Here is a 14,016-nt window from a genome sequence, read left to right as displayed (position 1 = left end):
GCGTGTGTAGCGTCGGGCAGCGGCTAACAAAATGTTACCATTAATATTTCAAAGCCTCAAGAATAGGTTTTCCCGCTCCGCTAGATTCAACATTAAAACAAGTTTGCAGCCGGTGACACACACACACACACACACACACACACACACACACACACACACACACACACACACACACACACACACACACACACACACACACACACACACACACACACACACACACACACACACACACACAGAGGAGAATATCAACAGCTAAATACATTCTATCCCCAGAGTCACCACATTATTGCTGCTAATTTAAACATCATTAGTAAAGGTAATTAATTCACCAACGAATAATTACTCAGCTGAAATAAAACCTTTTCTCCTGCTCTTCTGTCTCTCTTTCTCTCTCTCCTCCTCCTCTTCTCTCTCTCTCTCTCTCTCCTCTTCCTCTTCTCTCTCTCTCTTTTTCTCCCTCTCTCTCTCCTCCTCTTCTCTCTCTCTTTTTCTCTCTCTCTCTTTCTCTCCTACTCCTGCTCGTTCCCTCCTAATATCCATTTGGTTCCTAGTTCTGCAAACCTTTTTATCTAGAGAGTTCCCTATCTCCCCAGTCCACTCTTTCTCTCCCTCTCTCTACTCCATCTCTCTACTCCATCTCTCTACTCCATCTCTCTACTCCTCTGCAGTGATTTCCAATATCAAATCATCTCCTTCCAAGCTGGTACCAGTGTTCACATGAATCACCGTGACAACCCCAGTCAGTGGACAGTTAACCACAGTCTCCATCTTCATAGCTGACAGAACACAAAGCGGCTGACCCTTCTCCACCTTCTGACCAGGCTCAACTTTGACCTCGATGACCTTTCCGGGCATGGGTGCCCCCACCTGACCCCGGACGGACTTCAGAGCCTTAGGATGGAACTTCATCTCCTGTAGAAGGGGGAGGTGGGGAGAAAAATCAATCAATCAATCCATCAATCAATCCATCAATCAATCATCAGTCAATCAATCAAGGATTGATGGATCTATGAGATCCTAGTTGTCTTTGCTCTTCAACAGTGAGACCTAGATTGATGTCATGAGGATATGAATGAAGAGAGCCAGGTAACAGCAAATACTCCCTTCCCCTTGAGATCACATGTTCACAGTCCAGTCCAGTTCAGTCTAGTCCAGGTAACAGCAAATACTCCCTTCCCCTTGAGATCACATGTTCACAGTCCAGTCCAGTCTAGTCCAGGTAACAGCAAATACTCCCTTCCCCTTGAGATCCCATGTTCACAGTCCAGTCCAGTCTAGTCCAGGTAACAGCAAATACTCCCTTCCCCTTGAGATCACATGTTCACAGTCCAGTCCAGTCTAGTCCAGGTAACAGCAATGCTCCCTTCCCCTTGAGATCACATGTTCACAGTCCAGTCCAGTCTAGTCCAGGTAACAGCAATGCTCCCTTCCCCTTGAGATCATAATGTTCACAGTCCAGTCCAATCCAGTCCAATCCAGTCCAATCCAATCCAGTCCAGTCCAATCTAGTCCAGTCCAGTCTTCAACCTTCAATCCGTCAATTAATACATCTATGAATTAACCAATAAATCAGACTTACCTTCATGGCCAGGTTATCTTTGACCAGGACTGACCGCAGCTGACCGTTGAGCTCAAAGAACACTCCTCTCTGACCTGTCTTATTCAGGTCTCCCACCGCTAGGGCCTTGATGTGTAACGTCTTCCCTCTCTCTATCTCCACCTGGGAGGGAAAGGGAGGAAGAGGGGGATGGAGAGAAAGAGGAGTGGGAGAGAGATGTAGAGAGAAAGAGAGATGTAATGTACAGTAGCTATTTTCAGTCCTCTGTATGTCGTATATAAATCTGTACTGTCTTCAGAATCACTCTATCCTCTGTGCATGCTTGGGTGATTTCAGTGACTATTCCAGTCTATTTTAGTCAGGGGTTTGAACTGTTTCATGGAACAGAACAGAAAACCAGGAACGAAAGTGATCTATATTGTTCCTGAACAGAACTGCTATTTTAAAACCATGGCATTCTGGATTAACATGGGATTCCGGATTAATATGGGATTGCGGATCTCTTGCTTATTCCCTTCTGATTCCGGGAATTTTCCTACCGGAATTTTGGGAAAACTTGAGAATTTGGAAATCTAAGGAAGTCTCCAGGTTTTGCTCGCCTGAGGTAGAGTATCTCATGATAAGCTGTAGATCACACTATTTACCAAGAGAGTTTGTCTATATTCTTTGTAGCTGTCTATTTACCACCACAAACCGATGCTGGCACTAAAACAAATACAATTTGTGACAAATAAATGTAATTTGATTTAATTTGAACATTACAAGCATAGTTGATATACTCTCTCTGTGCCTCAGTGTTGCAATTTCAGTGACTGTTTCTATATCAGTCTACTTTATGTTGCTATTTCAGCGACTCCCCTGTATCCATCTCCCCTGTAGCTAGTGGTATGTTGCTATAGGCGACATGGCTGTCGTACTGTTAACCCATCTCCCCTGTAGCTAGTGGTATGTTGCTATAGGCGACATGGCTGTCGTACTGTTAACCCATCTCCCCTGTAGCTAGTGGTATGTTGCTATAGGCGACATGGCTGTCGTACTGTTAACCCATCTCCCCTGTAGCTAGTGGTATGTTGCTATAGGCGACATGGCTGTCGTACTGTTAACCCATCTCCCCTGTAGCTAGTGGTATGTTGCTATAGGCGACATGGCTGTCGTACTGTTAACCCATCTCCCCTGTAGATACAGTGAGCACCATAATTCATTGGACAGTGACAATGTTTTTGTTATTTTGGTTCTGTACTCTAGCACTTTGAGTTTGAAAGGATACAACGACAATGAGGGTGAAGTGCAGACTGTCAGCTTTAATTTGAGGGTATTTTCATACATATCGGATAAACCGTTTAGAAATGACAGCACCTTTTGTACATGGTCCCCCCATTTTAAGGTACTACAAGTATTTGTTGAATTGTCTTCACAGATGTGTGTCGTTAGGCAGGTGTATTCATTTGTGTCGTTAGTGAATGCAGGAGAGCTGTTGATGAATAGTATTGATTCTAGACTTTGCTATTGCCTTTTGGAGGTTGTTGTTGGGGTGTGACAACATGAGGAAGACAGCAGTGTTCGATGCAAATGAAAATCAATCAATCAGGAACATTGCAAAAACCCTGGGCACGCCCAAGTCAACAGTTTGGTTCATTATTAACAAGAAAACAACAACCGGTGAACTCAATTATGTCAAAAGACCCGGTAGACTGAGGAAGACCAGAGGAAGACCACTGTAGTGGATGACCGGAGAATACTCTCTATGGTGAAGAAAAACTCTCCTGACTACAGCCCAACAGATCAAAACACTCTCCTGGATGAAGGTGTAGATGTGTCAAAGTCTACCATACGTAGAAGACTACACCAGCAGGACTACAGAGGGTACACGCCAAGATGCAAACCACTGATAAGCCTGAAGAACAGAAAGGCGAGATTACAGTTTCCTAAAAAGCACCTAAAAAGAGCAACAAGATTTCTGGAAAAAAAGGTATTGTGGACATATGAGACAAATATTAACATGTACTAGAGTGATGGAAAGAGGAAAGTGTGGAGGAAAAAAAGACATGCCCATGATCCAAAGCATACCACCTCATCCGTGAAACATGGTGGAGGGGGTGTTATGGCTTGGGCCTGTATGGCTGCCAGTGGAACAGGCTCACTTGTCTTCATCAATGATGTGACTGCAGACAGAAGTAGAACAATGAATTCTGAAGTCTACAGAAATATTTTATCTGCTCAGATCAAACCAAATGTCTCCAAACTCATTGGACGGCACTTCATCATGCAACAAGGCTGCAGTACAGGCCTGGCAGAGCGTCACCAGGGAAGATACCCAGCGTCTGGTGACTTCGATGCATCGCAGACTTCAAGTAGTCATTCCATGCAAAGGATATGCGACTAAATACTAACAATGATTACTTAATTTTACATTATGTTAAACTGTCCAATGTTTTTTGATGCCCGAAAATGGGGGGGGGGGGGGGGGGGGCCCTGTACAAAAGGTGCTATCATTTCTAAACAGTTTATCCGATATGTATGAAAATACCCTCAAATTAAAGCTGACAGTCTGCACTTCACCCTCATTGTCGTTGTATCCTTTCAAACTCAAAGTGCTAGAGTACAGAACCAAAATAACAAAAACATTGTCACTGTCCAATGAATTATGGTGCTCACTGTATATGTATGTTGCTATAGGCTATGGCTGTCATACTGTTCATCATCTAGAAACTATTCTTGGGATTCATGTTCTATTCTAGTATATCATGTTCTATTCTAGTATATCATGTTCTATTCTAGTATATCATGTTCTATTCTAGTATATCATTTTCTATTCTAGTATATCATGTTCTATTCTAGTATATCATGTTCTATTCTAGTATATAATTTTCTATTCTAGTATATCATGTTCTATTCTAGTATATCATTTTCTATTCTAGTATATCATGTTCTATTCTAGTATATCATTTTCTATTCTAGTATATCATGTTCTATTCTAGTATATCATGTTCTATTTTTGTCTCATATGGTGTGACTAGTCTATTTCAGGTGTTTATATTTCTGTCTGTCTCTATGTCTCTAAGTCTCTGCTCTCTATGTTTCTGTCTCTGTCTCCATCTCTATGTCTCTATGTATCTGTCTATATGTCTCTGTCTCCATTCTCTAAGTCTCTGCTCTCTATGTCTCTATGTCTCTGTCTCTATGTCTCTATGTCTCTGTCTCTAAGTCTCTGTCTCTAAGTCTCTGTCTCTATGTCTCTGTCTCCATTCTCTAAGTCTCTGCTCTCTCTGTCTCTGCTCTCTATGTCTCTGTCTCTGTCTATATGTCTCTGTCTCTGTCTATATGTCTCTGTCTCTGTCTATATGTCTCTATGTCTCTATGTCTCCGTTCTCTAAGTCTCTGCTCTCCACGTCTCTGCTCTCTACGTCTCTGTCTCTACGTCTCTGTCTCTACGTCTCTGTCTCTACGTCTCTGTCTATATGTCTCTGTCTATATGTCTCTGTCTCCATTTTCTAAGTCTCTGCTCTCTATGTCTCTGTCTCTAATCTCTATGTCTCTAATCTCTCTGTCTCTCTGTCTCTATGTCTCTGTCTCTGATCTCTATGTCTCTGTCTCCAATCTGTATGTCTCCAATCTCTATGTCTCTATCTCTGTCTCTATCTCTATGTCTCTGTCTCTATGTCTCTGTGTCTCTGTCTCTGTGTCTCTGTGTCTCTGTCTCTGTGTCTATGTCTCTACGTCTCTCTGTCTCTGTCTCTATGTCTATGTCTCTGTGTCTCTGTCTCTATGTCTCCATCTCCATGTCTCCGATTTCAATGTCTCTATGTCTCTGATCTCTATGTCTCTGATCTCTACAGCATCTCTATGTCTCTGTCTCTATGTCTCTGTCTCTATGTCTCTGCCTCTATGTCTCTGTTTCTATGTCTCTGTCTCTATGTCTCTAATCTCTATGTCTCTATGTCTGTCTCTGTCTCTAAGTTAAACACTGTTAATAAACCCTATAGAAAAACACAGACGTTATAGCCTATAAAATAAAGTGTGCCGTTTTTTGTAGCCACCAATGTTGACAGTCCTATGCATAATTCATTACGTTTTCTGACACAGACATGAAGTCGGTTAACAATTCAGAGAGACATGAGGGAAAATTCTTTGTTATTATCCTGTCCCACTGAAACCCCCAAAATCCTGACTCCTGTCTCACATGAAAATTCTTAACTTTATTCTGTATTTCATAGGTGGCATTATCAAAGCACATCTCTCGCTTACGCTTGTCAAAATACAGCTATAACACCCCCCCCCCCCCACCCACTTCTCTGCACTGTCTCCTAGTACTGTTCAGTAGAGAATGTGTGATCAACAAACGGTATGAGAGTAGATATGGATATTTCGTTTTTTTTTTTACAACAGAGTTGATCCCACGTTAGGATACGTTGATATTTCAACAATTTCCTCGCTTCATCTCCCCGTTTATTCATGTGCACATCTGCTGTCTGTAGAACCATCAACTACATGGTGACAAATATAGGAGATATCCTGTAATTCACTGAAGGATATTATCTATAGCAAGCTTAGCAACTTTGGTCATTTGACTGTTGTTTGACTGCTGTTACAAAGAGGCTGTAGTCTATACTCCGGCTGCGCTCTGTGGGTCCTGAGCGGTCGAGATAGCCTTACTGCTGAAATACGCTGAATTAATTGAGGAACATGATAACGCTCTGAATTTATGAACAGCCTGTTTCGCAATTGACCACAATTTAATTGGCGATCAAAGATAGTTACTCTATACTCACTAAATATCAGTTTAATTTGAAATCTTTCCATAGTGGTGCAGCCAAGCCGACAAGGTGTCGTAGTGCCTCTCTTATTTGGGGAGAACTCTGGCATTAAAACCATATCTTGGTTTTAATTAAACACTTTAAATGGGCGCTTCTGATTTTTGTGGTATTTCCTGGGACTCTCAGGATAAATATGAATTATTAATACACATTATTATATACACTACAATACACCTCAAACTGCTCAGCTAAAAAATAAAGAGGACTGCACCAAAGATGCTTAAAAGAAACCAAGATATTACCACCAACCTGAAACTCCTCTGCTATCTTGGGCCCGTCCAGGAAGAGCCGTGTGCTGAGGCAGTCGACGGGACCGAAGCTCCCTGTGAACTCCTTGTACTCCTGGAACACCTGGGGGGGGGGAGGAGGAGGAGGAGGAGGAGGAGGAGGTAGAGGGAGAGGGAGAGAGAGAGAGGACAGAGAGAAATAGAAGAGAGAAAGGGAGAGGACACAGAGAGAGGACAGAGAGAAATAGAAGAGAGAAAGGGAGAGGACACAGAGAGAAATAGAAGAGAGAAAGGGAGAGGACACAGAGAGAGGACAGAGAGAAATAGAAGAGAGAAAGGGAGAGGACACAGAGAGAGGACAGAGAGAAATAGAAGAGAGAAAGGGAGAGGACATAGAGAGAGGACAGAGAGAAATAGAAGAGAGAAAGGGAGAGGACACAGAGAGAGGACAGAGAGAAATAGAAGAGAGAAAGGGAGAGGACACAGAGAGAGGACAGAGAGAAATAGAAGAGAGGACAGAGGACAGAGAGAGAACAGAGAAAGGGAGAGGACAGAGAGAGAACAGAGAAAGGGAGAGGACACAGAGAGGACAGAGAGAAATAGAAGAGAGGACAGAGGACAGAGAGAGAACAGAGAAAGGAAGAGGACACAGAGAGATGACAGAGAGAAAGAGAAGAGAGAAACACAGAGGACAGAGAGAGAACAGAGAAAGGAAGAGGACACAGAGAGATGACAGAGAGAAGAGAGAAGGACAGAGGACAGAGAGGACAGAGAGAAAGAGAAGAGAGAAGGTCAGAGAGAAAGGGAGAGGACACAGAGAGAACAGATAGAGAGAATAGAGAGAAAGAAAAGAGAGAGAACAGAGAGAAAGGGAGAGGACAGAGAGAGAGAATGGAGAGAGAGGACAGAGAGAGAACAGAGCAAGAGGACAGAGGGAAAGGGAGAGGAAGAAAGACATAGGACAACATGAACATCTATTCTCACTATCCTGATTCAACAAATCAACAGTGTGTGTGTGTCAAATCAAATCCCATTTTATTGGTCACATACACATGGTTAGCAGATGTTAATGCGAGTGTAGCAAAATGCTTGTGCTTCTAGTTCCGACCGTGCAGTAATATCTAACAAGTAATCTAACAATTCAACAACGACTACCTTATACACACAAGTGTAAAGGAATGAATAAGAATATGTACATATAAATATATGGATGAGCGATGGCCGTGCGGCATAGGCAAGATGCAGTAGATGGTATAGAGTACAGTATATACATATGAGATGAGTAATGTAGGGTATGTAAACATTATATAAAGTGGCATTATTTAAAGTGACTAGTGATACATTTATTACATCCAATTTGTAATTATTAAAGTGGCCAGAGATTTGAGTCAGTATGTTGGCAGCAGCCACTCAATGTTAGTGATGGCTGTTTAACCTGTTGGGGCTAGGGGGCAGTATTTGCACGGCCGGATAAAAAATGTACCCGATTTAATCTGGTTACTACTCCTGCCCAGTAACTAGAATATGCATATAATTTGTAGATTTGGATAGAATACACTCTAAAGTTTCTAAAACTGTTTGAATGGTGTCTGTGAGTATAACAGAACTCATATGGCAGGCCAAAACCTGAGAAGATTCCATGCAGGAAGTGGAAATCTGATTTGTGGAATCACCTTCAACACTTTGCCTATGAAACACACCGTAAGTTAGGATTCATTTAGGCTTCCACTAGATGTCAACAGTCTTTACAAAGTAGTTTGAGTCTTCTCCGGTAAAAACTGACCGAACGAGAGGCCTGGAAAGTTGGTCATAGGGGGAGGGCCATTACTACTATTGACGCGGGCGCCCGTGGCTACCCTCTCGTTCCGAAACGTTTAGTAAGACAATGCAATCGTCCGCCTTGAATATTATTGAAGCTCTGATTGAAAAAGGCCCTAAAGATTTTATGTTATACAACGTTTGACATGTTTAAACGAACGTAAATATATATTTTTTGCACATTCGTGACGACAAGTCCCGCGCGCTTCAGTACATTATGAGTAGCCTTCGGAACGCGCTAACAAGAAGGAGCTATTGGGACATAAATGATTAACTTTTTCGAACAAAACTACATTTGTTGTGGACCTGGGATTCCTGGAAGTGCCTTCTGATGAAGATAATCAAAGGTAAGTGAATATTTACAATAGTATATTTGATTTAGCCTTCCCTGTAGCTCAGTTGGTAGAGCATGGTGTTTGCAACGCCAGGGTTGTGGGTTCGTTTCCCACAGGGGGCCAGCAAAAAAAAAAATGTATGAAATTGTATGAAATGTATGCATTCACTACTGTAAGTCGCTCTGGATAAGAGCGTCTGCTAAATGACTAAAATGTAAAATGTAAAATGTAAATTTTAGATGGTTCCAAGATGGCGCTAACCTGTATCGCCTAGCCTATTTTTCTGAGCATAGCACCTCATTTATTGCAAAGTGTGATTTCCCAGTAAAGTTATTTTTAAATCTGGCAATGCGGTTGCATTAACGAGATGTTAATCTATAATTCTTTGAATGACAATATTACATTTTAACAATGTTTTCGAATAGTAATTTTGTAAATTGTAGCGCTGATTCACCGGAAGCATTTGAGGGAAAATATTTTCTGAACGTCACGCGCCGATGTAAAATGCTGTTTTTATATATAAATATGAACTTTATCGAACAAAAAATGCATGTATTGTGTAACATGTTGTCCTAGGAGTGTCATCTGATGAAGATTGTCAAAGGTTAGTGCTGCATTTAGCTGTGTTTTGGGTATTTGTGATGCATGCTAGTTGCTTTGAAAATGGCAGTGTGATTATTTTTGGCAGGGTTACTCTCCTAACATAATCTAATGTTTTGCTTTTGCTGTAAAGCCTTTTTGAAATCGGACAACGTGGTTCGATTCAAGAGAGGTGTATCTATAAAATGGTGTAAAATAGTCATATGTTTGAGAAAATCAAGTTTTAGCATTTATGAGGTATTTGTATTTCGCGCGACGCGATTCCACTGGCTGTTGACTAGGCTGGGACGCAAGCGTCCCAGGTTCCCAGACAGGTTAACAGTCTGATTGCCTTGAGATAGAAACTGTTTTTCAGTCTCTCGGTCCCAGTGTTGATGCACCTGTATTGACCTTGCCTTCTGGATGATAACGGGGTGAACAGGCAGTGGCTCGGGTGGTTGTTGTCCTTGATGATTTGGCCTTCCTGTGACATTGGGTGGTGTAGGTGTCCTGGAGGGCAGGTAGTTTGCCCCATGGTGATGCGTTGTGCAGACCTCACCACCCTCTGGAGAGCCTTGCGGTTATGGGCGGAGCAGTTGTCGTACCAGGCGGTGATACAGCCCAACAGGATGCTCTCGATTGTGCATCTGTAAAAGTTTGTGAGTGTTTTCAGTGACAAGCCACATTTCTTCAGCCTCTTGAGGTTGTAGTGGCGCTGCTGCGCCTTCTTCATAATGTCCTAGGTGTGTCATCTGATGAAGATCATCAAAGGTTAGTACTGCATTTAGCTGTCTTCTGGGTTTTTGTGACATTATATGCTAGCTTGAAAAATGGGTGTCTGATTATTTCTGGCTGGGTACTCTGCTGACATAATCTAATGTTTTGCTTTCGTTGTAAAGCCTTTTTGAAATCGGACAGTGTGGTTAGATTAACGAGAGTCTTGTCTTTAAAATGCTGTAAAATAGTCATATGTTTGAGAAATTTAAGTAATAGCATTTCTAAGGTATTTGAAAATCGCGCCACTGGATTACACTGGCTGTTGCGTAGGTGGGACGAATTCGTCCCGCCTAGCCCAGAGAGGTTAACACTGTTTTGGTTACTACATGATTCCATATGTGTTATTTCATAGTTTTGATGTCTTCACTATTATTCTACAATGTAGAAAATAGTAAAAATAAAGAAAAACCCTTGAATAGGTGTGTGTGTAGGAGAAGGTGTGACCAAGCTTTTGACTGGTACTGTATTGATATGTTTTTAAAATATATTTTATTTTATTATGTTCCCTTAACCCTACCGCCCCTCCCTTATTGGAGTCAACTGACTGACAACAACACTTGGGCTTCTACTTCCAGCTTATACATACTATATACATTTTACAGAAACAGTATATTTTACATTAGTTATCCTTTGTTGGTTTTTAGTCCCATCCTCCAGATACCCTCAACCCCTCCCATCTATCTCTGAACACTATCCAGTTGTGATTTCTATTTGCCAATACATTTTTTAACTGTGCTGTTTCACAAACGTTGTGAACCTTTATACATTTTACAGACACAGTATATTTTACATTATCTGATTATTAGTTCCACCTGTCAGCTCCACTCAACCCTGAGGTGTGGTGTTTTCACAAAAGTCCTAAAACTTTTGATTCTCATAGTTACTAAAGATTGTAAATTAAAGATAAACATTTTTTTGTTTGTTGCTAAGAGTATTACTATATTACTGATTGACTATGACTTTTCAGATCTGCAGAGTTATCTCCAGGTAAATATTGTAATTCTTTATCCATTCCTGAACCTGTGACCAAAAACAAGCTACATATGGACACTACCAAAACACATGATCTAATGATTCTGTCTCTTCACAGCTACATATGGACACTACCAAAACACATGATCTAATGATTCTGTCTCTTCACAGCTACATATGGACACTACCAAAACACATTATCTAATGATTCTGTCTCTTCACAGCTACATATGGACACTACCAAAACACATGATCTAATGATTCTGTCTCTTCACAGCTACATATGGACACTACCAAAACACATTATCTAATGATTCTGTTTCTTCACAGCTACATATGGACACTACCAAAACACATTATCTAATGATTCTGTCTCTTCACAGCTACATATGGACACTACCAAAACACATTATCTAATGATTCTGTCTCTTCACAGCTACATATGGACACTACCAAAACACATTATCTAATGATTCTGTCTCTTCGCAACAAAATCTGCAGAGCTGAGAATCGTTGTGTCTCCCATATATATACAACACATCCTAGATCTGAATGAAAGAAATAATCTTATTAAATACTTTTTTCTTTACATAGTTGAATGTGCTGACAACAAAATCACACAAAAATAATCAATGGAAATCCAATTTATCAACCCATGGAGGTCTGGATTTGGAGTCACACTCAAAATTAAAGTGGAAAACCACACTACAGGCTGATCCAACTTTGATGTAATGTCCTTAAAACAAGTCAAAATGAGGCTCAGTAGTGTGTGTGGCCTCCACGTGCCTGTATGACCTCCCTACAACGCCTGGGCATGCTCCTGATGAGGTGGCGGATGGTCTCCTGAGGGATCTCCTCCCAGACCTGGACTAAAGCATCCGCCAACTCCTAGACAGTCTGTGGTGCAACGTGGCGTTGGTGGATGGAGCGAGACATGATGTCCCAGATGTGCTCAATTGGATTCAGGTCTGGGGAACGGGCGGGCCAGTCAATAGCATCAATGCCTTCCTCTTGCAGGAACTGCTGACACACTCCAGCCACATGAGGTCTAGCATTGTCTTGCATTAGGAGGAACCCAGGGCCAACCGCACCAGCATATGGTCTCACAAGGGGTCTGAGGATCTCATCTCGGTACATAATGGCAGTCAGGCTACCTCTGGCGAGCACATGGAGGGCTGTGCGGCCCCCAAAGAATTGCCACCCCACACCATGACTGACCCACTGCCAAACCGGTCATGCTGGAGGATGTTGCAGGCAGCAGAACATTCTCCACGGCGTCTCCAGACTCCGTCACGTCTGTCACGTGCTCAGTGTGAACCTGCTTTCATCTGTGAAGAGCACAGGGCACCAGTGGCGAATTTGCCAATCTTGGTGTTCTCTGGCAAATGCCAAACGTCCTGCACGGTGTTGGGCTCTAAGCACAACCCCCACCTGTGGACGTCGAGCCCTCATACCACCCTCATGGAGTCTGTTTCTGACCATTTGAGCAGACACATGCACATTTGTGGCCTGCTGGAGGTCATTTTGCAGGGCTCTGGCAGTGCTTCTCCTGCTCCTTCTTGCACAAAGGCGGAGGTAGCGGTCCTGCTGCTGGGTTGTTGCCCTCCTACGGCCTCCTCCACGTCTCCTGATGTACTGGCCTGTCTCATGGTAGCGCCTCCATGCTCTGGACACTACGCTGACAGACACAGCAAACCTTCTTGCCACAGCTCGCATTGATGTGCCATCCTGGATGAGCTGCACTACCTGAGCCACTTGTGTGGGTTGTAGACTCCGTCTCATGCTACCACTAGAGTGAAAGCACCGCCAGCATTCAAAAGTGACCAAAACATCAGCCAGGAAGCATAGGAACTGAGAAGTGGTCTGTGGTCCCCACCTGCAGAACCACTCCTTTATTGGGGGTGTCTTGCTAATTGCCTATAATTTCCACCTGTTGTCTATTCCATTTGCACAACAGCATGTGAAATTTATTGTCAATCAGTGTTGCTTCCTAAGTGGACAGTTTGATTTCACAGAAGGGTGATTGACTTGGAGTTACATTGTGTTGTTTAAGTGTTCCCTTTATTTTTTTGAGCAGTGTATATATTTTATATATATATATATAAACATTCTATTGGTTGCAAGAATTTTGTTTTAATAATTTAAATGAAAAAACTCGAAGTTTTGGATCTGGTGTCGTTTTACGTATCTGTTCATTAAAATATCAAACCAAATATTTGCTGGTCCTTAAATGAAACTGGTATACTTTATAATTCATCCCAATTTTCTTTAACCAATTTTGGTTAATTCAGGGCCGACAGACAAGTTCCTTACTTTCTCCCCCTTCCACTTGACTCATCCATTTTTGCGGTAATTTTGTATTTAGTTGGTCGCTGCAACATAGGTGATATTTCACCCAGTACTCTGTATGCCGTGGGCTCTCCAATCCTGTTCCTGCAGCTACCCAGTACTCTGTATGCCGTGGGCTCTCCAATCCTGTTCCTGCAGATACCCAGTACTCTGTATGCCGTGGGCTCTCCAATCCTGTTCCTGCAGATACCCAGTACTCTGTATGCCGTGGGCTCTCCAATCCTGTTCCTGCAGCTACCCAGTACTCTGTATGCCATGGGCTCTTCAATCCTGTTCCTGCAGCTACCCAGTACTCTGTATGCCATGGGCTCTCCAATCCTGTTCCTGCAGATACCCAGTACTCTGTATGCCGTGGGCTCTCCAATCCTGTTCCTGCAGCTACCCAGTACTCTGTATGCCATGGGCTCTCTAATCCTGTTCCTGCAGCTACCCAGTACTCTGTATGCCGTGGGCTCTCCAATCCTGTTCCTGCAGCTACCCAGTACTCTGTATGCCGTGGGCTCTCCAATCCTGTTCCTGCAGCTACCCAGTACTCTGTATGCCGTGGGCTCTCCAATCCTGTTCCTGCAGCTACCCAGTACTCT

The 14,016-nt window shown here is 42.6% G+C and overlaps 1 protein-coding gene across 1 annotated transcript in view; it reads right to left on the bottom strand.

Annotated features, from left to right (window-relative positions):
• Positions 1–381: 381 nt before the first annotated feature.
• LOC106592454 (pyruvate carboxylase, mitochondrial) overlaps positions 382–14,016 on the bottom strand; it is a 498,777-nt gene continuing 485,142 nt past the window's right edge. The window contains exons 26-27 of the mRNA XM_082965340.1: positions 1,583–1,723; positions 382–915 (exon numbers count right to left, since the gene is read on the bottom strand). Of these exons, the coding sequence (XP_082821466.1) occupies positions 658–915; positions 1,583–1,723 (399 nt within the window). The 3' untranslated portion in view covers positions 382–657. The remainder of the gene's footprint in view (positions 916–1,582; positions 1,724–14,016) is intronic.

This window comes from Salmo salar, chromosome 18 (assembly GCF_965601325.2).
Source record: "Salmo salar chromosome 18, fSalSal1, whole genome shotgun sequence".
NCBI classification, from domain to species: Eukaryota; Metazoa; Chordata; class Actinopteri; order Salmoniformes; family Salmonidae; genus Salmo; species Salmo salar.
Note: the sequence above shows the minus strand (reverse complement) of the source record. Positions and strands in the feature narration are given on the sequence as shown.